We start from the raw sequence: 27,756 nt of genomic DNA, 5'->3' as shown, positions 1-27,756 counted from the left end.
GGAGCCTCCCTCAAGAAGTCTTCACAGAAGTCACAAGTCGTTGGGGAAGTCCTCACATAGACATGATGGCGTCGCACCTCAACAAAAAGCTTCAGATATATTGTTCCAGGTCCAGGAACCCCCAAGCAATAGCAGTGGATGCACTGGTGACACCATGGGTGTTTCCGTCCGTGTACGTGTTCCCTCCACTTCCTCTCATTTCAAAAGTTCTAAAGATCATAAGAAGAACAAAGGTTCAAGCAATCCTCATTGTCCCAGACTGGCCAAGGAGGACTTGGTATCCAGATCTTCAGGAATTAGTCATAGGAGATCCCTGGCCTCTTCCTTTGCGCGAGGACTTGTTACAGCAGGGGCCGTGCGTCTACCAAGACTTACCGCGGCTACGTTTGACAGCATGGCGGTTGAACGCCAGATCTTAGCACGGAAGGGTATTCCCAGTGAAGTCATTCCCACACTTATTCAGGCCAGAAAGGGAGTAACGTCTAAACATTACCACCGCATTTGGAGGAAGTATGTATCTTGGTGTGAATCCAAGAAGACTCCTGCGGAGGAGTTTCAGCTAGGACGTTTTCTCCATTTTCTACAGGCAGGTGTGGAGGCGTGTCTAAAGTTGGGCTCAATTAAGGTTCAAATTTCAGCCTTATCGGTTTTCTTTCAAAGGTAATTGGCCTCCCTTCCAGAAGTTCAAACTTTCGTGAAGGGTGTGTTGCACATCCAACCTCCATTTGTGCCCCCTGTGGCACCATGGGATCTTAACGTGGTGTTGCAGTCCCTTCAATCACATTGGTTTGAGCCTTTACAGACGGTGGAGTTGAAGTTTCTCACTTGGAAAGTGGTCATCCTGTTGGCTTTGGCGTCCGCAAGGCGCGTGTCTGAGTTAGCAGCCTTGTCTCACAAGAGCCCTTATTTAATTTTTCATGAAGATAGAGCAGAATTGAGGACTCGGCAGCAATTTCTGCCGAAGGTGGTTTCATCTTTCAACATGAACCAACCTATTGTGGTGCCAGTGGCTACTGACGCTTTCGTTGAATGAAATCTTTGGATGTGGTCAGAGCTCTGAAAATCTATGTCGCCAGAACGGCTCGGGTTAGGAAAACCGAGGCTCTGTTTGTCCTGTATGCTCTCAACAAGATTGGGTGTCCTGCTTCCAAACAGACCATTGCACGCTGGATCTGTAACACGATTCAGCATGCTCATTCCACGGCCGGATTACCATTACCGGAATCGGTGAAGGCCCATTCTACTAGGAAGGTGGGCTCTTCTTGGGCAGCTGCCCGAGGGGTCTCGGCATTGCAACTTTGCCGAGCTGCTACTTGGTCGGGTTCGAACATTTTTGCGAAGTTTTACAAGTTTAATACCCTGGCCGATGACGACCTACAGTTTGGTCGATCGGTGCTGCAGAGTCATCCGCACTCTCCCGCCCGTTCTAGAGCTTTGGTATAACCCCATGGTTCTTTTGGTGTCCCCAGCATCCTCTAGGACGTATGAGAAAATAGGATTTTAATACCTACCGGTAAATCCTTTTCTCTTAGTCCGTAGAGGATGCTGGGCGCCCGTCCCAGTGCGTACTGTATCTGCAGCGATTAATTCTGGTTACACGCATGTTGTGTTAATGTTTATAGTCAGCCTGTTGCTGACGTTGGTTCATGCTGTTGGCTTGGGTTCTGTTGAATGCCACGTTGTGCGGCGTGTTTGCGGTGTGTGCTGATGTGAATATCACCTTAGTTTAACAATAAATACTTTCCTTGAAATTTGTCCGTCTCCCTGGGCACAGTTCCTATAACTGGAGTCTGGAGGAGGGGCATAGAGGGAGGAGCCAGTGCACACCCCTTTTCAAGTCTTAAAGTGCCCATGTCTCCTGCGGATCTCGTCTATACCCCATGGTTCTTTTGGTGTCCCCAGCATCCTCTACGGACTAAGAGAAAAGGATTTACCGGTAGGTATTAAAATCCTATTATATAGCGCAGCATATTCTGTTGCGCTTTACAATTAGGACAACCGTAACAGAACAAAACTGGGTAAAAACAGACAGACATAGAGGTAGGAAGGTCCTGCTTGCAAGCTTACAATCTATAGGTCATGCCCTCAGCCTGACTGGGCGGGAATCCTCCTGGGGAATCCCAGGGTGGGAGGCCGGGTTCTTTAGTTCGCACACTCCTGGCATCAGACCACCACAGACGCCTGGGTACAAGAAGTCTCTCACTGGTATGCTGTGCGCCCCTCACCAATTCTTTTGCACAGGCCCCCCATCGAAACCAAGCAAGGCTTCGGCCCTCCAGAATGTCATCCAGTCCCTACTGCAATCAGGGTTAATAGTACTAGTCCCTTAGTCACAATGCTGTACACGTTTCTAGTCTACCCTGTTCCTGGTTCTGAAACACGATGGGTTTCATCGCCCAATCCTTAATCTCCAATCCCTCGACAAGTTTGTTGGGGTACCCATGTTTTGTATGGAAACTTTCAGCTTTATTGTCCTGACTATGGAGTCTAGGGACTTTATGGTGTCCCTGGACATTCAGGATGCTTATCTGCATGTACCTATAGCACCCTTTCATCAGCGATTCCTGTGGTTTGCTGTCCCTCAGCAGCATTACCAATTTCGGACACTGTCCTTTGGTCTTTCTACCTCTCCCAGGGTCTTTACCTAAATTATGATGGTTATGGTGGCGCAGATGCGTCACCAGGGGGTCAGAATACTCCCAAATCTGGACCATCTTACCGAAGATATCGTGGTACCGGCCTTCCACTCTCCGGACTGTGGTCCGTGTTCCTCTGGATCTACGTGACTTAGATTTCCTCTTTGTACTCTATGTATTCCACAAGAGGGCATGACCTGCTAACAGACAGCCTCTGACCGGTTGACTGCACATAACTATCTCTACAGTCTCTGCCCATTCTACTCGCTCTGCGAGTCCTTCATGGGCAGCCCACTGTAGTGCGTCTGCAGAATAACTCTGCAAGGAGGCCACGTGGTCTTGTGTCCACACCTTTCTCAGGTTTTATGCCTTTGATATATTTTTGCACCTCAGGATGCTTCATTTAGTTGCTGGATTTTTCGATCTGCTCAGGAGCGTCCTCTTCCTTGAACAACTGCTTTGGGACATCCCCAAGGTACTCCCTGAAGAGCCCTATGGACCCTGAAGAAGAAATGAAGAGTTATGGGTAGACTTATCTTTAACTCTCTTTCATCGAAGTCCATAGGGTCCACAGTGCGCTCACCTTGAAGCACCTGGCTTCTATGGGTTTCTTTTCTTGGTCACTGGTTCCCTTCTCTTGTACATGTGTGTTCTTGTGTGTACCATAGCTTCCTTCTCACCTATCCTGCTCCTGCCTTGGGCTTGTTAACAAAACTGAAGAGCCTGGGCTGTGGGTGGGGTGTAGGGGGAAAGGACTAGTGCATTCTGGGAGCTGTAAATGCTGAACTGTTTGGTGCCCAGTCCTTTCCACCACCTAAACCCCAAGGTATTCCTTGTGGACCCTATGGTCTTCAAAGAAAGAGAGTTAACAAAGTTAAGTCTACCATAACTCTCCTTTTTTTCTCTCATTCTCAATTGTTTTCCTCTTCTGGACTGATCCTGTTTCATTAATTTATGTCATTGTTGCTTTCAGGCAGAAGGTCCGCTATGCTCTTGCACAGCTATCTGCAGTGGTTCTGAGGAGTGAGAAGTTGGAGCGCTGGCCACAGTTCATCCAGTTTGTGCTGCAGGCATCCCGCAGTGATGTCCCAGAGCAGAGACAGGTGAGTTTTTAGCACTTTCTTACTTACCACTTCACTTGTGTTGTGTTTTGGGTGGGGTGGGGTGGAGCTTTCTCTCTATGGTTTCTGCATTCTCTGTGTTGTATTTTGACAGACTATTTGCTGTTTTCTCTCTCTTTTTTTTTATTTTTTTGTCTCTTTTTTTATCAAGCTTGTGCCTTTTTTTCCTTTTGGGTTCTTTGCAGCTGATTTTGCAATATATTGAGTATACTAGTATAATGTTATTGGCGACTTGGATTTTTAACATTCAGTTTTTGCAGAGCCCATGAGAAATTGGTAAGTTGAATCGGAATTGGTTAATTGTCGTTTAGCTGTATGGACCATGTAACTTGTGATGTTACAGCGCTATAGGACTCCCAGATGTTTGCATACTTATACAATCTTACCATTCCATAAACCCAGATAATGTTTGTATTAATATTCTGTGGTTTCTTCAGCAAGTGACAATAGTAAGAATCATTGGGTTGTTTGTTTAGTGTGTTTTTGATAACCATGTGTCATTATTTGCAGAGACCTACAGGTAATGTTCCTCTAGAGCGATACATTTGTATGGGCTTTCACACTGGTGTATTGCAGAATTTTGTAAAGTATAACTGCATGAGAGTAAAGTGGCCCATACCTTTGCCACAAATTGTGGCAAAATCCTTGTTCTATGTATACCTGGGTTGGAGGAAGTGGGGGGGGGCAGCAAAATACAACATGTTAGGCAATCTTGATACGTCAATCCCGATCCTAAAATGATCAGAATCTGCGACTTGTATTTTTAACATGTAATATTTTGCCAAGCCCCTGAAAAATTATCAAACTGGGTTGGAATTGGTTAATCGCCGTTTAGATTTATTGACCATATAACTTGTGATGTTAGGACGCTACAGGACTCCCAAATGTTGCACACCTATACAATCTATGGATAAAACTCATGTTTTTCCCTCCCCATACAAATACTATGATAAGTCACTGCAGTGTAGATGCCCCCTCGGGAAAACCTGGATAGGTAAGGTCTGTAGGATATATGAGAAGAGTAATTTTCACAATGCCAATCCTTCCCATCCATAAAGCTTTTGGATTGCTACTCACTGAGTTCCAAACAAACTTCAGATAATGAAATCTAGATGTTCTCATGGGACAGTTGGGATGGATTTTTAGTAATGGTATTAAAGGCTCAAGGGTACAGATTCACTTAGTTTTGTTAGTTTAGATAATCTTCCAAGCTCCATAAACTATGGTTAGGGATTAATACTAGTGATGTGCACCGGACATTTTTCGGGTTTTGTGTTTTGGTTTCGGTTCCGCGGCCGTGTTTTGGATTCGGACACGTTTTGGCAAAACCTCACCAAAAATTTTTTGTCGGATTCGGGTGTGTTTTGGATTCGGGTGTTTTTTTACAAAAAAACCTAAAAAACAGCTTCAATCATAGAATTTGGGGGTCATTTTGATCCCATAGTTTTATTAACCTCAATAACCATAATTTCCACTCATTTCCAGTCTATTCTGAACACCTCACACCTCACAATATTATTTTTAGTCCTAAAATTTGCACCGAGGTCGCTGGATGGCTAAGCTAAGCGACACAAGTGGCCGACACAAACACCTGGCCCATCTAGGAGTGGCACTGCAGTGTCAGGCAGGATGGCACTTCAAAAAAATTGTCCCCAAACAGCACATGATGCAAAGAAAAAAAGAGGCGCACCAAGGTCGCTGTGTGACTAAGCTAAGCGACACAAGTGGCCGACACAAACACCTGGCCCATCTAGGAGTGGCACTGCAGTGTCAGGCAGGATCGCATTTCAAAAAAACTGTCCCCAAACAGCACATGATGCAAAGAAAAATTAAAGAAAAAAGAGGTGCAAGATGGAATTGTCCTTGGGCCCTCCCACCCACCCTTATGTTGTATAAACAGGACATGCACACTTTAACGAACCCATCATTTCAGCGACAAGGTCTGCCACACGACTGTGACTGAAATGACTGGTTGGTTTGGGCCCCCACCAAAAAAAGAAGCAATCAATCTCTCCTTGCACAAACTGGCTCTACAGAGGCAAGATGTCCACCTCATCATCATCCTCCGATTCCTCACCCCTTTCACTGTGTACATCCCCCTCCTCGCAGATTATTAATTTGTCCCCACTGGAATCCACCATCTCAGGTCCCTGTGTACTTTGTGGAGGCAATTGCTGCTGGTGAGTGTCTCCACGGAGGAATTGATTATAATTCATTTTGATGAACATCATCTTCTCCACATTTTCTGGAAGTAACCTCGTACGCCGATTGCTGACAAGGTGAGCGGCTGCACTAAACACTCTTTCGGAGTACACACTGGAGGGAGGGCAACTTAGGTAGAATAAAGCCAGTTTGTGCAAGGGCCTCCAAATTGCCTCTTTTTCCTGCCAGTATACGTACGGACTGTCTGACGTGCCTACTTGGATGCGGTCACTCATATAATCCTCCACCATTCTTTCAATGGTGAGAGAATCATATGCAGTGACAGTAGACGACATGTCAGTAATCGTTGGCAGGTCCTTCAGTCCGGACCAGATGTCAGCACTCGCTCCAGACTGCCCTGCATCACCGCCAGCAGGTGGGCTCGGAATTCTTTGCCTTTTCCTCGCACCCCCAGTTGCGGGAGAATGTGAAGGAGGAGATGTTGACGGGTCATGTTCCGCTTGACTTGACAATTTTCTCACCAGCAGGTCTTTGAACCTCTGCAGACTTGTGTCTGCCGGAAAGAGAGATGCAACGTAGGTTTTAAATCTAGGATCGAGCACGGTGGCCAAAATGTAGTTTTTGATTTCAACAGATTGACCACCCGTGAATCCTGGTTAAGCGAATTAAGGGCTCCATCCACAAGTCCCACATGCCTAGCGGAATCGCTCTGTTTTAGCTCCTCCTTCAATGTCTCCAGCTTCTTCTGCAAAAGCCTGATGAGGGGAATGACCTGACTCAGGCTGGCAGTGTCTGAACTGACTTCACGTGTGGCAAGTTCAAAGGGTTGCAGAACCTTGCACAACATTGAAATCATTCTCCACTGCGCTTGAGTCAGGTGCATTCCCCCTCCTTTGCCTATATCGTGGGCAGATGTATAGGCTTGAATGGCCTTTTGCTGCTCCTCCATCCTCTGAAGCATATAGAGGGTTGAATTCCACCTCGTTAGCACCTCTTGCTTCAGATGATGGCAGGGCAGGTTCAGGAATGTTTGGTGGTGCTCCAGTCTTCTGTACGCGGTGGCTGAATGCCGAAAGTGGCCCGCAATTCTTCGGGCCACCGACAGCATCTCTTGCACGCCCCTGTCGTTTTTTAAATAATTCTGCACCACCAAATTCAATGTATGTGCAAAACATGGGACGTGCTGGAATTTGCCCAGATGTAATGCACGCACAATATTGCTGGCGTTGTCCGATGTCACAAATCCCCAGGAGAGTCCAATTGGGGTAAGCCATTCTGCGATGATCTTCCTCAGTTGCCGTAAGAGGTTGTCAGCTGTGTGCCTATTCTGGAAAGCGGTGATACAAAGCGTAGCCTGCCTAGGAACGAGTTGGTGTTTGCGAGATGCTGCTACTGGTGCCGCCGCTGCTGTTCTTGCTGCGGGAGGCAATACATCTACCCAGTGGGCTGTCACAGTCATATAGTCCTGAGTCTGCCCTGCTCCACTTGTCCACATGTCCGTGGTTAAGTGGACATTGGGTACAACTGCATTTTTTAGGACACTGGTGACTCTTTTTCTGAGGTCTGTGTACATTTTCGGTATCGCCTGCCTAGAGAAATGGAACCTAGATGGTATTTGGTACGGGGGACACAGTACCTCAATCAAGTCTCTAGTTGGCTCTGAATTAACGGTGGATACCGGAACCACGTTTCTCACCGCCCAGGCTGCCAAGGCCTGAGTTATCTGCTTTGCAGCAGGATGACTGCTGTGATATTTCATCTTCCTCGCAAAGGACTGTTGGACAGTCAATTGCTTACTGGAAGTAGTACAAGTGGTCTTCCGACTTCCCCTCTGGGATGACGATCGACTCCCAGCAGCTACAACAGCAGCGCCAGCAGCAGTAGGCGTTACACTCAAGGATGCATCGGAGGAATCCCAGGCAGGAGAGGACTCGTCAGACTTGCCAGTGACATGGCCTGCAGGACTATTGGCTTTCCTGGGTAAGGAGGAAATTGACACTGAGGGAGTTGGTGATGTGGTTTGCAGGAGCTTGGTTACAAGAGGAAGGGATTTAGTGGTCAGTGGACTGCTTCCGCTGTCACCCAAAGTTTTTGAACTTGTCACTGACTTATGATGAATGCGCTGCAGGTGACGTATAAGGGAGGATGTTCCGAGGTGGTTAACGTCCTTACCCCTACTTATTACAGCTTAACAAAGGCAACACACGGCTTGACACCTGTTGTCCACATTTGTGTTGAAATAATTCCACACCGAAGAGGTGATTTTTTTTGTATTTTGACCAGGCATGTCAATGGCCATATTCGTCCCACGGACAACAGGTGTCTCCCCGGGTGCCTGACTTAAACAAACCACCTCACCATCAGAATCCTCCTTGTCAATTTCCTCCCCAGCGCCAGCAACACCCATATCCTCATCCTGGTGTACTTCAACAGTGACATCTTCAATTTGACTATCAGGAACTGGACTGCGGGTGCTCCTTCCAGCACTTGCAGGGGGCGTGCAAATGGTGGAAGGCGCAAGCTCTTCCCATCCAGTGTTGGGAAGGTCAGGCATCGCAACCGACACAATTGGACTCTCCTTGGGTATTTGTGATTTAGAAGAACGCACAGTTCTTTGCTGTGCTTTTGCCAGCTTAAGTCTTTTCATTTTTCTAGCGAGAGGATGAGTGCTTCCATCCTCATGTGAAGCTGAACCACTATCCATGAACATAGGCCAGGGCCTCAGCCGGTCCTTGCTACTTCGTGTCGTAAATAGCATATTGGCAAGTTTACGCTTCTCCTCAGACGCTTTTAATTTTGATTTTTGGGTCATTTTACTGAACTTTTGTTTTTTGGATTTTACATGCTCTCTACTATGACATTGGGCATCGGCCTTGGCAGACGACATTGATGGCATTTCATCGTCTCGGTCATGACTAGTGGCAGCAGCTTCAGCACGAGGTGGAAGTGGATCTTGATCTTTCCCTATTTTAACCTCCACATTTTTGTTCTCCATTTTTTAATGTGTGGAATTATATGCCAGTATCAATAGCAATGGCCTACTACTATATATACTGCGCACAACTGAAATGCACCACAGGTATGGATGGATAGTATACTTGACGACACAGAGGTAGGTACAGCAGTGGCCTTCCGTACCGTACTGCTATATATAGTATACTGGTGGTCACTGTGTCAGCAAACTGCAAAACTAAAATGCACCACAGGTATAGAATGTAGATGGATAGTATACTTAATGAATGACGACACAGAGGTAGGTACAGCAGTGGCCTTCCGTACTGCTATATATAGTATACTGGTGGTCACTGTGTCAGCAAACTGCAAAACTAAAATGCACCACAGGTATAGAATGTAGATGGATAGTATACTTAATGAATGACGACACAGAGGTAGGTACAGCAGTGGCCTTCCGTACCGTACTGCTATATATAGTATACTGGTGGTCACTGTGTCGGCAAACTGCAAAACTAAAATGCACCACAGGTATAGAATGTAGATGGATAATATACTTAATGAATGACGACACAGAGGTAGGTACAGCAGTGGCCTTCCGTACTGCTATATATAGTATACTGGTGGTCACTGTGTCAGCAAACTGCAAAACTAAAATGCACCACAGGTATAGAATGTAGATGGATAGTATACTTAATGAATGACGACACAGAGGTAGGTACAGCAGTGGCCTTCCGTACTGCTATATATAGTATACTGGTGGTCACTGTGTCAGCAAACTGCAAAACTAAAATGCACCACAGGTATAGAATGTAGATGGATAGTATACTTAATGAATGACGACACAGAGGTAGGTACAGCAGTGGCCTTCCTACTGCTATATATAGTATACTGGTGGTCACTGTGTCAGCAAACTGCAAAACTAAAATGCACCACAGGTATAGAATGTAGATGGATAGTATACTTAATGACGACACAGAGGTAGGTACAGCAGTGGCCTACTGTACCGTAATGCTATATATTATATACTGGTGGTCACTGGTCAGCAAAACTCTGCACTGTACTCCTCCTATATAATATTATACTGGTGGTCCCCAGTCCCCACAATAAAGCAGCACACTGAGCACAGATATGGAGTGTTTTTCAGGCAGACAACGTATACTGGTGGTCACTGTCAGCAAAACTCTGCACTGTACTCCTGCTATATAATACAGCTGCTCCCCAGTCCCCACAATTAAGCAGTGTGAGCACAGATATATGCAGCACACTGTGAGCACAGATATGGAGCGTTTTTTTCAGGCAGAGAACGGATAACTGGTGGTCACTGATCAGCAAAACTCTGCACTGTACTCCTCCTATATACAGCTGCTCCCCAGCCCTCCCCACAATTAAGCAATAGTGCACAGCACAATCAAGTTCAACAATAACGGAGAGGACGCCAGCCACGTCCTCTCCCTAACATTTCCAATGCACGAGTGGCTGCTTATATAGAATCCGAATCTCGCGAGAATCCGACAGCGGGATGATGACGTTCGGGCGCGCTCGGGTTACCCGAGCCATACAGGAGAATCCGAGTATGGCTCGGACCCGTGTAAAAAGGGTGAAGTTCGGGGGGGTTCGGTTTCCGAGAAACCGAACCCACTCATCACTAATTAATACAGCTGGATTTGTAATCAAAACTTGCAGGTTGCTTGCAAATAACACTCATTTTGTATTCCTGGTCTTCCAACTATGATACCTGAGATGTCTGCGTCAGCTCTTATCAGAGTTAAAAACCAGACATATTCAAATGCATTTGATTAAAAAAAAACTTTGATTTTAATTAGTAAATTATTTTGAAGGAATATTTTATTAGGTAAGGCAGAAAAAGGTTACACCCAATAAATCTGACAACATAGAGATCAGAAAAAAAGGGACCTTAAACAAAACAATATTGGCAAATTTAAGCTGAGATCGAGGCCTAATAGATATCAATAAAAATAAAAATCGGTAAAGGTGTAACATATCAAAATAATGAAACATAATATAACATTTTGTCTATATAAAGAAGAGTAGACTGGTTAGCAACCTGAAAAGTGCATAATAGAATAAAAAAGAATACACATAGAACTTTTAGGAGTGTATAAAGACAGAGATAAGAGGAGAGAGAATATGAATGGGGGAGGGAGAGAATCGGGAGTCAAAGAATCGAAGAGACAGAGGTAAAGAAGAAGGAAGGGGTAGCCAGTTGAGGTGTATGTGCTACATCAGTGTAGTTTGGTAATCTGCAAAGTGAGATCAAATGGTTGTCAGTGGAGGTTCAGCCGCATTGTAGGCGGTCCAAGGTGACCAAACCTGAACAAATTGAGTCGGGGTATCATGAATAACCGAGGAGATTCGCTCCAGTCTTGTAAGTCAACCATTTGGCATTGGGTATAGGGCCAAATTTGTATGCAAAAAAGTTGGTCTCAATTTGAAAAGTCTAAAGAAGACTATCGTGAAACTCTATAGTCTACTTTTTCCATTTGTTAACAAAACTATTGAGGGGTAACTGGTTTGTGCAATATTTTGTTAGTTTTGGTGTTGCTCTTTATATATTGGGACAGGAAAAATAATTTTAATTTATGGCTTTCTTGGGAATGTATGTCTACATAGCTCCTTACACCATTTGGCTGGTTCCATTAGTTACAAATTAGTACAATCATTTACCCAACATGGATTATAAAAACAAAAAAACGAAACCATTCTGTTTTTATCTATAAACAAGAACATGTCTGCTCTTGGAGGAACCACACCTGTTACTCTGTGACTCCAATCTTCCAGTATCTGTGTGGTGGGTCTGTGCAATAAACCATAGTTACCTGCTTGTCAGGACACTCAAGAATTTCTATATAAACACCAAGGGGTATATTCAATAACTGTCGGAAGCTGCCGTCTTGTCGGAAAGACGGCAGCTTCCGACAGTTTTAGGTCGGAAGGGGTTCCGGCCTATTCATTAGGGCCCCGTTTATTCCGACAAGTCGGGAAACCCGACTTGTCGGAATGCTGTCGGATCAGCGTGCATTGTCGGAAGCGGGGCCAAACCCGACAGGTTTTAGCCCTGTTTCCGACAAACTCAATCCGACTTGAAAACAAGTCGCATTGAGGTGAGGAGACTGGGAGTGGTGCAGCGGGCTACGGGGAGCGGGGATGAGAGGTACCTCGACGGCCATCCCCGGCCAGGCACCTCTCTCCCTGCCGCGCCTCCCCCCGCCGCCACAGACATCACCCTCCTCTGGCTGCCCCGCCGCTGGAAGCTCCCACCGCCGCACCCAGCAGCCCAGCTCCCCCCGCCGTTGCTGTCAGCGCACCCGGCAGCCGCTGACAGCAGTGGCAGGACAGGACCCCTGGTACAACCAAATCCGACAGTCGGATTTGGCTGTCCATTGAATAGGGGTTGTCGGGTCCATTCCGACAACTGCATGTCGGAATGGACCTGACTCTTATTCAATATACCCCCAAGGCTAGGTGACACAAAGCAGGTCTTAAAAGTCTACTTCAGGCAACATTAACCTCTTGTTTACTTACAGAAAATGGTTTGCTATCTTTTTGCGGTATTACATTAACACACTCTGCTCCTAATTCCTGATTAGGCCTTTATTTTGTATTTAATCTTAAACATATATTTATGTAGCACCAATTTTATTGTGCAGTACAGGACTGGGAATGTGTAATCCTTCACATCAGTTCCTGCCAAATTGTGAGAGTTCTTTTGTCTTGTTTTATGTACACTGTTTTCCCTACTATCTGCAACTTTGGAATATTTTGGTGCTCTGCGAATAAACATATCAAAACCATCTCAGAAATTCAGTTTCTTGCATTCAGCAAATATTCCATGTCACCTGCCAGTAGTTAGGCTGCCATGCGATTCATCAAGCCCCTGAACCACACACTTCACTCAGGAAGTGAGCGCCATGTGAGGGACTGGCCTACTTTCTCTGGGAGTGATTCAGTTGTCATCATCCCTGCACCCGTGCCAGCCCGCCGGCAGCTATTCAGTTGTTTCTGTTGATGGGCACGCTAACATAATTTCTCTATCGTCCTAGTGGATGCTGGGGTTCCTGAAAGGACCATGGGGAATAGCGGCTCCGCAGGAGACAGGGCACAAAAGTAAAGCTTTCCGATCAGGTGGTGTGCACTGGCTCCTCCCCCTATGACCCTCCTCCAAGCCAGTTAGATTTTTGTGCCCGGCCGAGAAGGGTGCAATCTAGGTAGCTCCCCTAAAGAGCTGCTTAGAAAAGTTTAGCTTAGGTTTTTTATTTTACAGTGAGTCCTGCTGGCAACAGGATCACTGCAACGAGGGACTTAGGGGAGAAGAAGTGAACTCACCTGCGTGCAGGATGGATTGGCTTCTTGGCTACTGGACATCAGCTCCAGAGGGACGATCACAGGTACAGCCTGGATGGTCACCGGAGCCTTGCCGCCGGCCCCCTTGCAGATGCTGAAATAAGAAGAGGTCCAGAATCGGCGGCAGAAGACTCCTCAGTCTTCTAAAGGTAGCGCACAGCACTGCAGCTGTGCGCCATTTTCCTCTCAGCACACTTCACACGGCAGTCACTGAGGGTGCAGGGCGCTGGGAGGGGGGCGCCCTGGGAGGCAAATGAAAACCTATTTTGGCTAAAAATACCTCACATATAGCCTCCGGAGGCTATATGGAGATATTTAACCCCTGCCAGAATCCGTTAAGAGCGGGAGACGAGGCCGCCGAAAAAGGGGCGGGGCCTATCTCCTCAGCACACAGCGCCATTTTCCCTCACAGAAAGGCTGGAGGGAAGGCTCCCAGGCTCTCCCCTGCACTGCACTACAGAAACAGGGTTAAAACAGAGAGGGGGGGCACTAATTTGGCGTTAGAAATATATAAAAAAGATGCTATAAGGGAAAACACTTATATAAGGTTGTCCCTATATAATTATAGCGTTTTTGGTGTGTGCTGGCAAACTCTCCCTCTGTCTCTCCAAAGGGCTAGTGGGTCCTGTCCTCTATCAGAGCATTCCCTGTGTGTGTGCTGTGTGTCGGTACGTGTGTGTCGACATGTATGAGGACGATGTTGGTGAGGAGGCGGAGCAATTGCCTGTAATGGTGATGTCACTCTCTAGGGAGTCGACACCGGAATGGATGGCTTATTTAGGGAATTACGTGATAATGTCAACACGCTGCAAGGTCGGTTGACGACATGAGACGGCCGACAAACAATTAGTACCGGTCCAGACGTCTCAAAAACACCGTCAGGGGTTTTAAAACGCCCGTTTACTTTAGTCGGTCGACACAGACACAGACAGGGACACTGAATCCAGTGTCGACGGTGAATAAACAAACGTATTCCTTATTAGGGCCACACGTTAAAGGCAATGAAGGAGGTGTTACATATTTCTGATACTACAAGTACCACAAAGAGGGTATTATGTGGGATGTGAAAAAACTACCATAGTTTTTCCTGAATCAGATAAATTAAATAAAGTGTGTGATGATGCGTGGGTTCCCCCCGATAGAAAATTTTGGGCGGTATACCCTTTCCCGCCAGAAGTTAGGGCGCGTTGGGAAACACCCCTTAGGGTGGATAAGGCGCTCACACGCTTATCAAAACAAGTGGCGGTACCGTCTATAGATAGGGCCGTCCTCAAGGACCAGCTGACAGGAGGCTGGAAAATATCATAAAAAGTATATACACACATACTGGTGTTATACTGCGACCAGCGATCGCCTCAGCCTGGATGTGCAGAGCTGGGGTGGCTTGGTCGGATTCCCTGACTAAAAATATTGATACCCTTGACAGGGACAGTATTTTATTGACTACAGAGCATTTAAAGGATGCATTTCTATATATGCGAGATGCACAGAGGGATATTTGCACTCTGGCATCAAGAGTAAATGCGATGTCCATAACTGCCAGAATGTTATGGACACGACAGTGGTCAGGTGATGCAGATTCCAAACGGCACAAAGGTGTATTGCCGTATAAAGGAAGAGGAGTTATTTGGGGTCGGTCCATCGGACCTGGTGGCCACGGCAACTGCTGGAAAATCCACCGTTTTTACCCTAAGTCACATCTCTGCAGAAAAAGACACCGTCTTTTCAGCCTCAGTCCTTTCGTCCCTATAAGATCATATCTGCCCAGGGATAGAGGAAAGGGAAGAAGACTGCAGCAGGCAGCCCATTCCCAGGAACAGAAGCGTTCCACCGCTTCTGACAAGTTCTCAGCATGGCGCTGAGACCGTACAGGACCCCTGGATCCTACAAGTAGTATCCCAGGGGTACAGATTGGAATGTCGAGACGTTTCCCCTTCGCAGGCTCCTGAAGTCTGCTTTACCAAGGTCTCCCTCCGACAAGGAGGCAGTATGGGAAAAAATTCACAAGCTGTATTCCCAGCAGGTGATAATTAAATTACCCCTCCTACTACAAGAAAAGGGGTATTATTCCACACTATATTGTGGTACTGAAGCCAGAAGGCTAGGTGAGACTTATTCTAAATCTAAAATTTTTTTTTAACACTTACAAAGGTTCAAATCAAGATGGAGTCACTCAGAGCAGTGATAACGAACAGGAAGAAGGGGACTATATAGTGTCCCGGGACATCAGGGATGCTTACCTCTATGTCCCAAATTTGCCCTTCTCACTAAGGGTACCTCAGGTTCGTGGTGCAGAACTGTCACTATCAGTTTCAGACGCTGCCGTTTGGATTGTCCACGGCACCCCGGGTCTTTACTAAGGTAATGGCCGAAATGATGATTCTTCTTCGAAGAAAAGGCGTCTTAATTATCCCTTACTTGGACGATCTCCTGATAAGGGCATAGTCCAGGGAACAGTTGGAGGTAGGAGTTGCACTATCTCGGATACTGCTACAACAGCACGGGTGGATTCTAAATATTCCAAAATCGCAGCTGATCCCGACGACACGTCTGCTGTGCCTAGGGATGATTCTGGACACAGTCCAGAAAAAGGTGTTTCTCCCGAAAGAGAAAGCCAGGGAGTTATCCGAGCTAGTCAGGAACCTCCTATAAACAGTGCATCATTGCACAAGGGTCCTGGTAGAAAATGGTGGCTTCCTACGAAGCAATTCCATTCGGCAGATTTCACGCAAGAACTTTTCAGTGGGATCTGCTGGACAAATGGTCCGGATCGCATCTTCAGATGCATCAGCGGATAACCCTATATCCAAGGACAAGGGTGTCTCTCCTGTGGTGGTTATAGAGTGCTCATCTTCTAGAGGGCCGCAGATTCGGCATTCAGGATTGGATGCTGGTGACCACGGAGCCCAGCCCGAGAGGCTGGGGAGCAGTCACACAAGGAAAAAATTTCCAGGGAGTGTGATCAAGTCTGGAGACTTTTCTCCACATAAATATACTGAGCTAAGGGTAAATTTATAATGCTCTAAGCTTAGCAAGACCTCTGCTTCAAGGTCAGCCGGTATTGATCCAGTGGGAAAAACATCACGGCAGTCGCCCACGTAAACAGACAGGGCGACACAAGAAGCAGGAGGGCAATGGCAAAAACTGCAAGGACTTTTCGCTGGGCGGAAAATCATGTGATAGCACTGTCAGCAGTGTTTCATCCCGGGAATGGAAACTGGGAAGCAGACTTCCTCAGCAGGCACGACCTCCACCCGGGAGAGTGGAAACTTAATCGGGAAGTTTTTTCCACATGATTGTAAACCGTTGGGAAATACCAAAGGTGGACATGATGGCGTCCCGTCTGAACAAAAAACGGGACAGGTATTGCGCCAGGTCAAGAGACCCTCAGGCAATAGCTGTGGACGTTCTGGTAACACCGTGGGTGTACCAGTCGGTGTATGTGTTCCCTCCTCTGCTTCTCATACCTAAGGTGCTGAGAATTATAAGACGTAGAGGAGTAAGAACTATACTCATGGCTCCGGATTGGCCAAGAAGGACTTGGTACCCGGAACTTCAAGAGATGTTTACAGAGGTCTTATGGCCTCTGCCGCTAAGAAGGGACTTGCTTCAGCAAGTACCATGTCTGTTCCAAGACTTACCGCAGCTGCGTTTGTTGGCATGGCGGTGGAACGCCGGATCCTAAGGGAAAAAGGCATTCCGGAAGAGGTCATTCCTACCCTGGTCAAAGCCAGAAAGGAGGTGACCGCACAACATTATCACCACATGTGGCGAAAATATGTTGCGTGGTGTGAGGCCAGGAAGGCCCCACAAAGAAATTTCAACTCGGTCGATTCCTGCATTTCCTGCAATCAGGAGTGTCTATGGGCCTCAAATTGGGGTCCATTAAGGTTCAAATTTCGGCCCTGTCAATTTTCTTCCAGAAAGAATTGGCTTCAGTTCCTGAAGTCCAGAACTTTGTCAAGGGAGTATTGCATATACAACCCTCTTTTGTGCCTCCAGTGGCACTGTGGATCTCAACGTAGTTCTGGGATTCTTCAAATCACATTGGTTTAAAACCAGTCAAATCTGTGGATTTGAAGCATCTCACATGAAAAGTGACCATGTTCTTGGCCCTGGCCTGGACCAGGCGAGTGTCAAATTGGTGGTTTTTTTCTCAAAAAAGCCCATATTTGTTTGTCCATTCGGACAGGGCAGAGCTGCGGACTCGTCCCCAGTTCTCTCCCTAAGGTGGTGTCAGTGTTTCACCTGAACCAGGTTATTGTGGTGCCTTGCACCTACTAGGGACTTGGAGGACTCCAAGTTGCTAGATGTTGTCAGGGCCCTGAAAATATAGGTTCCAGGATGGCTGGAGTCAGGAAAACTGACTTGCTGTTATCCTGTATGCACCCAACAAACTGGGTGCTCTTGCTTTTAAGCAGACTATTGCTAGTTGGATGTGTAATACAATTCAGCTTGCACATTCTGTGGCAGGCCTGCCACAGCCAAAATATGTAAATGCCCATTCCACAAGGAAGGTGGGCTCATCTTGGGCGGCTGCCCGAGGGGTCTCGGCTTTACAACTTTGCCGAGCGGTTATTTAGTCAGGGGCAAACACGTTTGTAAAATCCTACAAATTTGATACCCTGGCTAAGGAGGACCTGGAGTTCTCTCATTCGGTGCTGCAGAGTCATCCGCACTCTCCCGCCCGTTTGGGAGCTTTGGTATAATCCCCATGGTCCTTTCAGGAACCCCAGCATCCACTAGGACGATAGAGAAAATAAGAATTTACTTACCGATAATTCTATTTCTCGGAGTCCGTAGTGGATGCTGGGCGCCCATCCCAAGTGCGGATTATCTGCAATACTTGTACATAGTTACAAAAATCGGGTTATTATTGTTGTGAGCCATCTTTTCAGAGGCTCCGCTGTTATCATACTGTTAACTGGGTTTAGATCACAAGTTGTACGGTGTGATTGGTGTGGCTGGTATGAGTCTTACCCGGGATTCAAAATTCCTCCCTTATTGTGTACGCTCGTCCGGGCACAGTACCTAACTGGCTTGGAGGAGGGTCATAGGGGGAGGAGCCAGTGCACACCACCTGATCGGAAAGCTTTACTTTTGTGCCCTGTCTCCTGCGGAGCCGCTATTCCCCATGGTCCTTTCAGGAACCCCAGCATCCACTACGGACTCCGAGAAATAGAATTATCGGTAAGTAAATTCTTATTTTCTGCTTGCAGCCCTCCGTATTGAGTAGTAGAAATGTGCCAAACGTGACCCGTTTGACACCCAAATGGCACTTTTTGCGTTGCGCCTAGAAGTTTAGTCAGGTTTAGCCCAAACAGTTGCAGTTTAGTGCTCCCATTAAACAATTGAATGCCCCCTCTTTAGTTTGAGAGAGCTGCCAAAAATTCAAAAGCCTCCCGTACATTTAAAGAAAGTAGGTAAGTATGCCCATGTACTCCCTAGTGAGGCTTGGCATGGCTTCCTTTGCTGTTAATACTTCAGCCTTTCAATTTAATGAGTCACAGTTTCTACTTGTGGTCTTTCTTAACGGTCTCTCTGACCAAGTCGTATTTATTTGGTGTTCACTAATAGAAGAGAGAGATTTCAGATTCCTTTCCATTGTAGAGCTTTAGGGGTATATGCAATTGCGGTCGAATTTCGGGACTTTTTCGCCCCCCCAAAAAAAATCGTCAATGCAATTCAGTACTTTCCGTCCAAAAAACGGACTTTCAAAATTCGACTTTTTGAAAGTCGACTTTTCTCAAATTCGACTTTTCTGCAATGATACAAGTACTGCAATTCGACCAAAGTATATTCAATTGAAGTTTGGAAATTCGACAACAGTGGTTTTAGACAGTAAATTCGACATTTTCAATCCGCCACACTTTGGTGGGTGAAACTAATAAAAAAAATTTAAAACATGGTTTTTTTTGTGTTTTTTTTTTTTATTGATAATAGCATATCTATTTATATTAGAAGGGATTAGGTACTTGGTTTGTCTTTTTTGGAGGCACAAGTATTATTTATATATTTTTTAAAATAATATTTTATTTTATTTTTAGATGGAATGGTAAAATTCAGAAAAAAATTGGCGTGGGGTCCCCCCTCCAAAGCATAACCAGCCTCGGGCTCTTCGAGCTGGTTCTAAAAATGCGGGGGGAAAAATTGACAGGGGATCCCCCGTATTTTTAAAACCAGCACCGGGCTCTGCGCCTGGTGCTGGTGCAAAAAATACGGGGGACAAAAAGAGTAGGGGTCCCCCGTATTTTATACACCAGCATCGGGTTCCACTAGCTGGACAGATAATGCCACAGCCGGGGGTCACTTTTATACAGTGCCTTGCGGCCGTGGCATTAAATATCCAACTAGTCACCCCTGGCCGGGGTACCCTGGGGGAGTGGGGACCCCTTCAATCAAGGGGTCCCCCCCCCCAGCCACCCAAGGGCCAGGGGTGAAGCCCGAGGCTGTCCCCTTCATCCAAGGGCTGCGGATGGGGGGCTGATAGCCTTGTCAAAATTGAAAGAATATTGTTTTTTCCAGTAGTACTACAAGTCCCAGCAAGCCTCCCCCGCAAGCTGGTACTTGGAGAACCACAAGTACCAGCATGCGGGAGAAAAACGGGCCCGCTGGTACCTGTAGCACTACTGGGAAAAAAACACCCAAATAAAAACAGGAGACACACACCGTGACAAGTACAACTTTATTACACACTGCCGACACACACATACTTACCTATGTTGACACGCCGACTGCCACAGTCTCCGACGATCCGAGGGTACCTGTGAAAAAAATTATACTCACCTGCCAGTGTCCAGAGATAAATCCACGTCCAGAGAGAAAATCCTCGTACTTGGCAAAAAAAAAACACGAACACCCGACCACCGGACTGAAAGGGGTCCCATGTTGACACATGAGACCCCTTTCCACGAATGCAGACACCCCCGTGACAGCTGTCACAGAAGTGTCTCTTCAGCCAATCAGCGAGTGCAACGTCCTTGCACTCTGCTGATTGGCTCTGTGTGCGTCTGAGCTCAGACAGCGCATCGCAAAGCCTCTCCATTATATTCAATGGTGGGAACTTTGCGTCAGCGGTAAGGTCACCCGCGGTCAGCGGCTGACCGTGGGTAACCCCACCGCTACCCGTAAAGTTCCCACCATTGAAAGTAATGGAGAGGCTTTGCGATGCGCTGTCTGAGGTCACACGCGCACAGCCAATCAGGTGAGCGCCACGGAAGTAGCGCTTCCTGATTGGCTGAAGGGACCTCAGTGACAGGAGTCACGTGATGTCCCGGCATTCGTGGAAAGGGGTCTCATGTGTCAACATGGGACCCCTTTCAGTCCGGTGGTATGGGTGTTCGTGTTTTTTTTTTGCCAAGTACGAGGATTATCTCTGGACGTGGATTTATCTCTGGACACTGGCAGGTGAGTATAATTTTTTTCACAGGTACCCTCGGATCGTCGGAGACTGTGGCAGTCGGCGTGTCAACATAGGTAAGTATGTATGTGTGTCGGCAGTGTGTAATAAAGTTGTACTTGTCACGGTGTGTGTCTCCTGTTTTTATTTGGGTATTTTTTTTCCAGTAGTACTACAGGTACCAGCGGGCCCGTTTTTCTCCCGCATGCTGGTACTTGTGGTTCTCCAAGTACCAGCTTGCGGGGGAGGCTTGCTGGGACTTGTAGTACTATTGGAAAAAACAATATTCTGTCATTTTACTCAAGGCTATCAGCCTCCCATCCGCAGCCCTTGGATGGGGGGGGACAGCCTCGGGCTTCACCCCTGGCCCTTGGGTGGCTGGGGGGGGGGGGGCCCTTGATTGAAGGGGTCCCCACTCCCACAGGGTACCCCGGCCAGGGGTGACTAGTTGGATATTTAATGCCACGGCCGCAGGGCACTGTATAAAAGTGACCCCCGGCTGTGGCATTATCTGTCCAGCTAGTGGAGCCCGATGCTGGTGTATAAAATACGGGGGACCCCTACTCTTTTTGTCCCCCGTATTTTTTGCACCAGCACCAGGCGCAGAGCCCGGTGCTGGTTTTAAAAATACGGGGGATCCCCTGTCAATTTTTCCCCCGCATTTTTAGAACCAGGACCAGCTCGAAGAGCCCGAGGCTGGTTATGCTTTGGAGGGGGGACCCCACGCCATTTTTTTCCGGGTTTTTCCCGTTTCCCCCCATTTTTTTAAATCGCGGCAAAATCCGGCAAATCGGCTGTTTTTCGCCCGCGGGACTGTCGAATCCGTTTTTCATTGAATATGGTGAATTCCGGAAGCCACCTGCCGGAATTCACCTGTCGAATTGTGTCGAATTAAAAAACGGCGATAATTTGCCGCGATTCGCCGCTAATTGCATATACCCCTTAAACTGTACATCTGTCATTTTCATATTCAGAACATTTTTGGATTAATTAGGAATCCTATTCTATAGTGTTAAAGGGACTACATTTACACTGGGCAGCGATTCGTACTGTGTGAATTGTTTGCATTTGCTAGGCCCTCAGTATGGTAGTGTTTTACTGTTTGTTGAGTAGTTTCAGTATTTTTACATGTTCTTTAAGCTGGGGATGCTGACATGCATCTTATTTGTTCTCTCATACAGGTTCATGTTTCATTTCAGACATTTTGGTGATTTTAACTATAGTTTGTTATTTCAACTGTATTTTGCCTTCATGTGTTACGTGTTTCTTTTCAGGTTGGTCTCTTGCTTCTTCGCTGCGCAGTTGATATCAATGCTGGCAGTTTCCGGCCCCACTTCCCTGATTTAATCAAACTTTTCAATAAAACTCTGTGTGATCTTCAGAATGGGCCTGTCCTTTTTTATACCATTCAGTCTGTCACCAGTATAGTGCATGAGCTGGTTGGTAATGAAACGGTAAGTGCCATGCAACCCACTGCTTTTTTCTGTGATAAACATGTAATTGCATTCGCTCTCTCTCTTGACCTTTTAGTTTATTAAATTGCTTTATTATTTTGTCTGTTTTCGGGTTTTTTTGTCACAGAATTTACTGAGGCCCTTGGTTCCAAAGTTAATAACGGCTATCAAACAATTAATGCAGACCAACGAGGTAAACTTTTAAAACCAATTGCTTGCTTCTGTCATTATATTATTGGTGGTGTTTGCTTTCTACTAAATGTAGCAAAGTTCTCATTGACAAACACGGCTGTCGTCAGATATTATGGGGCCCAGCATAAATGATACATGAATTCCCCCCCACAAATTTTGAATGATGCAGAGGTGTCAAATTTAGACGTTTAGCCCTGTTCCCCAGTAAAGGAACTTGCTATGATGGCACCACATACTGTATGCTGCTTACATGATACTCCCTACATGATTCTTAGTGCAAATTTGTTGATAGTGTTACTGTGGGCAGGGTTTATCGTCAGCCATTTTGTCTTTGATAATTCCTTTGAAGTGAGAAAAGGCTTTTATTTCTGAAAATTGTACTTGCCTACCAACCTTAGGTTCAGTTATGTGTCAGTAAGCACCGTTGTGCCTCCATTCGTGCACGTGAGTTGTGATAATGAGTCACAAGTCATGGTTTTTCCTATTAATACCGTAGTAATATAAGGGTGGGGCATGTTTGAAGTATCTTTAGTAAAAAGATAAAAGTGAAGGATATAGATAATATGTTTGATTTTATCTAATGGTCATATGACTGGTGTTCTAATAATATTAGCCTTAAGAGGCTTTTAGCGTCAATAGATAGATAGATAGATATATGTGTGTGTAATTAGTTATATGTATATAATTTTTATGTAGTTCCAATTATGGCTATTGTATACAGTGATCAGAGTATGCTGTGTGGGTAAGAGCTATGGATAGCGGGGAGTCCGCATTGCTGCCGTGCGGAAGATGCGCATCTCATCGGGATCCATTTGCTTGATAATTCAAGAAAAGCTTGGCCTGAGCAAGGTTTCTGTATGCTGGTTGTCCCATCAACTGACTCCAGAGCAGGCGGAGGCTTGGGCAACTCTGTGTCAAAACATGACGGCCAGCGTGTCGCTCAAACTCTGGGTGATCATCAGTGGCAATGTATCCTGTAGCTACAGCTATGATTCTGAGGTCAAACAGTCTGCTCAGAGGACCCCACTTGGAGGTGCACCGCCACATAAGTTCCGACTTTAGCGCAGCGTGGCCAAACAGATCATGTCTGTTTTTGTGGCCAAGACTGATCATGTATCTACCGCACCACTCGTGCAGCAATGCACCATCACTGGTGGCTGGTACGCCAATCAGTGTCTGCCGCAAGTGCTGGAAACCATTTCCAGGCACCGTCGAAGAACTCTCTTATTGTGCCCTTCTTCATTACGAGAATGCACCTACTCACAAGTCCATAAAAGTGGTGGATTTTCTGGCCCATGAACTCATCCTGGAGCTTGGTCACCCACCGTATAGTCTAGACCTGACCGCCGGCAACTTTTTTGTGTGGGATTCGTTTTGAGTCACCGGAAGCTGAAGTTGCGGCCCTTATCCAGCATGTAGAAGACATACCTGCTTTGAACTGGCCCCACTGCTTCACCAAGTGATTTGAGCGCATGCAATTTTGTATAGACTCCTTTAAAAAAGTGTAATGTCCACTTTGTTGGTAAATATAATACTTTTTGTGAACCAGGAAGCTTATTGAACACCCCTCATATTTCACTGCTTGTTGGGTTATTGTTTTGATGAATCTTCGTGACCTTTTGTCTTACCATTTTCTCTTTCTCAGGTGCAAGCATCTGAAGCAATGGAAGTTTTTGATGAGATGATAGAAAGTGAAGTGTCAGTCATTGTTAACTACCTGGCGGAGGTCATTCACTTCTGCCTTGAGGTACTTATTTTCATTATGATCATTTATGCCTGCTATGTGTCTTTTTATATATTTTTATATATATATATATATATATATATATATATATATAGATAGATAGATAGATAGATAGTTAGAGATAGATATAGATATCTATATAGATAGATAGTTAGAGATAGATATAGATATCTATATAGATAGATAGATACATTTATATTAGTAATGGCACTCTGCAAATTGTGTTTTAATGCCATCAACTTTTTAGAGCACCTGCCCTGTTGTCACAACCATGCAAGATACAAAAGTCTTTTGTGATTCCTGATGACAGGGTGGATGCTTCAAAACATTGATGTCCCTAATGTACATGTTTTGCATAATGCCTCTTGAGTGCTGTTACTACTATGAACTTTAATTATATTAGGGCACTCATCTTAATTATGGTTTGTCCTTCATCACCAAAAGCAATACTATGCGAGTCTACCATGAAATAAATAAGCTGTTTTAACTGCCTGAAGACTGGTGAGTGCCCTGTTTAATAATATATATGTGGCATTAAACCAGTGGATGGACTATGTTCACTTGAAGAAACACCCCAGCAGTTGTTCTTTCCTATCTGCGAATGCATTGGATTTGAAACTTTCTCTCTCTCTCTCTCTCTCTGTATAATGGAATTGCGTCTGTCAAATTTGTTTTCTGATGACAATAAATGTGTATTGCGTTGTACAGATACAGATACATGTGTATGTACAGTATACTTACTGTGACTTAGGGTATGCACACATTGGGGTATATGCAATTGCGGTCGAATTCCCGAAATTGTCGAATTTCGGGTCATTTTCGACCAAAAAAAAAATCGCCTATGCAATTCAGTGCTTTCCGACCAAAAAACGGACTTTCAAAATTCGACTTTTTGAAATTCGACTTTTTGCAAATTCGACTTTTCTGCAATGATACAAGTGCTGCAATTCGACCAAAGCATATTCAATTCAAGTTTGGAAATTCGACAGCAGTGCTTTTAGACAGCAAATTCGTCATTTTCAATCCGCCACACTTTGGAGGGTGAAAACAAATAAAAAAATTTTAAACATGTTTTTTTTGTGTTTTTTTTGGGGGGGAATAGCAGATCTATTTATATTAGAAGGGATTAGGTACTTTTTTTTTTTTTTTTTGGAGGCACAAATATTATTTATATATTTTTTAAAATATTATTTTTTTTTTTTTTTTTTTTTAATGCTGGAACGGTGAAATCATAAAAAAAAATGGCGTGGGGTCCCCCCTCCAAAGCATAACCAGCCTCGGGCTCTTCGAGCTGGTCCTGGTTCTAAAAATGCGGGGGGAAAATTGACAGGGGATCCCCCGTATTTTTAAAACCAGCATCGGGCTCTGCGCCTGGTGCTGGTGCCAAAAATACGGGGGACAAAAAGAGTAGGGGTCCCCCGTATTTTTAACACCAGCATCGGGCTCCACTAGCTGGACAGATAATGCCACAGCCGGGGGTCACTTTTATGCCGTGCCCTGCGGCCGTGGCATTAAATATCCAACTAGTCACCCCTGGCCGGGGTACCCTGGGGGAGTGGGGACCCCTTCAATCAAGGGGTCCCCCCCCCCCCCAGCCACCCAAGGGCCAGGGGTGAAGCCCGAGGCTGTCCCCCCCCATCCAATGGGCTGCGGATGGGGGGGCTGATAGCCTTTTGTGATAATAAAAAGATAGTTTTTTCCAGTAGTACTACAAGTCCCAGCAAGCCTCCCCCGCAAGCTGGTACTTGGAGAACCACAAGTACCAGCATGCGGGAGAAAAACGGGCCCGCTGGTACCTGTAGTACTACTGGGGAAAAAATACCCAAATAAAAACAGGACACACACACCGTCGACAGTAAAACTTTATTTCATACGTCGACACACACATACTTACCTATGTTCACACGCCGACATCGGTCCTCTTCTCCATGTAGAATCCACGGATACCTGAAAAGAAAAGATCAATATACTCACCTCAGCCATGGTCCAGAGATAAATCCACGTACTTGGCAAAAAAACAAACCGAACACCCGCTCCATGCCGGACTGAAAGGGGTCCCATGCTGACACATGGGACACCTTTCCACGAATGAGACCTGTCAGTGACAGCTGTCACAGAAAGGTCTCTAAGCCAATCAGGAAGCGCAACTTCGTTGCGCTCACCTGATTGGCTGTGCGCTGTCTGTACTGTGACAGCACATCGCAAAGCCGCTCCATTACTTTCAATGGTGGGAACTTAGCGGCTAGCAGTAAGGTCACCCGCCGGTCAGCGGCTGACCGGCGGGTGACCCCACCGCTACCCGCAAAGTTCCCACCATTGAAAGTAATGGAGCGGCTTTGCGATGTGCTGTCACAGTACAGACAGCGCACAGCCAATCAGGTGAGCGCCACGGAAGTAGCGCTTCCTGATTGGCTGAAGGGACGTCAGTGACAGGAGTCACGTGATGTCCCGGCATTCGGGAGAAAGGGGTCTGATGTGAAAGTATTGGACCCCTTTCTAGTCCGGTATGGAGCGGGTTTTTGCGTGTTTTTTTTTTTAAACAAGTACGTGGATTTTACTCTCTGGACGTGGATTTATCTCTGGACGCTGGAAGGTGAGTATAATTTTTTCACAGGTACCCTCGGATCGTCGGAGACCGTGGCAGTCGGCGTGTCAACATAGGTAAGTATGTGTGTGTCGGTAGTGTGTAATAAAGTTTTACTATCAAGGTGTGTGTGTCCTGTTTTTATTTGGGTATTTTTTTCCCAGTAGTACTACAGGTACCAGCGGACCCGTTTTTCTCCCGCATGCTGGTACTTGTGGTTCTCCAAGTACCAGTTTGCGGGGGAGGCTTGCTGGGACTTGTAGTACTGCTGGAAAAAACAATATCTTTTTATTATCACAAAAGGCTATCAGCCCCCCCATCCGCAGCCCATTGGATGGGGGGGGGACAGCCTCGGGCTTCACCCCTGGCCCTTGGGTGGCTGGGGGGGGGGGGGGGACCCCTTGATTGAAGGGGTCCCCACTCCCCCAGGGTACCCCGGCCAGGGGTGACTAGTTGGATATTTAATGCCACGGCCGCAGGGCACGGCATAAAAGTGACCCCCGGCTGTGGCATTATCTGTCCAGCTAGTGGAGCCCGATGCTGGTGTTAAAAATACGGGGGACCCCTACTCTTTTTGTCCCCCCGTATTTTTGGCACCAGCACCAGGCGCAGAGCCCGGTGCTGGTTTTAAAAATACGGGGGATCCCTTGCCAATTTTTCCCCTGCATTTTTAGAACCAGGACCAGCTCGATGAGCCCGAGGCTGGTTATGCTTTGGAGGGGGGACCTCACGCCATTTTTTTTCCGGGTTTTTCACGTTTTTTTCACGTTTTTTAAAATCGCGGCAAAATCCGCCAAATCGGCCGATTTTCGCCCGCGACTCTGGCGAATCCGTTTTTCATTGAATATGGTGAATTCCGGAAGCCACCTTCCGGGATTCACCTGTCGAATTGAGTCGAATTAAAAAACGACGAAAATTGCCGCGAATTCGACCGCAATTGCATATACCCCATTGATGTTTAGCCATGCTTGTACCTTATGACAAACACTCTAAATGCAAGAAGGACTTATCTCTGTGTGTCTTGAGTAGGTCTAAAAGAATAAAAAATACTATATATACTGTATACAAGCAGCCCAGATTTCATGTTTGGGTAAAGGGATGTTTGATCACTTATATCTTAAGTACTGACACTAGCTTTAACTGGGA

At 46.2% G+C, this 27,756-nt stretch overlaps 1 protein-coding gene across 2 annotated transcripts in view; it reads left to right on the top strand.

Annotated features, from left to right (window-relative positions):
- Positions 1-27,756, top strand: part of IPO4 (importin 4) — a 272,271-nt gene that overhangs the window by 97,135 nt on the left and 147,380 nt on the right. For both annotated transcript variants that reach the window (XM_063913651.1, XM_063913652.1), the window contains exons 5-8: positions 3,610-3,739; positions 21,911-22,090; positions 22,218-22,283; positions 23,928-24,029. In XM_063913651.1, coding sequence (XP_063769721.1) covers positions 3,610-3,739; positions 21,911-22,090; positions 22,218-22,283; positions 23,928-24,029 — 478 coding nt within the window. The remainder of the gene's footprint in view (positions 1-3,609; positions 3,740-21,910; positions 22,091-22,217; positions 22,284-23,927; positions 24,030-27,756) is intronic.

The sequence above is a fragment of the Pseudophryne corroboree genome, chromosome 1, assembly GCF_028390025.1.
Source record: "Pseudophryne corroboree isolate aPseCor3 chromosome 1, aPseCor3.hap2, whole genome shotgun sequence".
Lineage (NCBI taxonomy): Eukaryota > Metazoa > Chordata > Amphibia > Anura > Myobatrachidae > Pseudophryne > Pseudophryne corroboree.
Note: the sequence above shows the minus strand (reverse complement) of the source record. Positions and strands in the feature narration are given on the sequence as shown.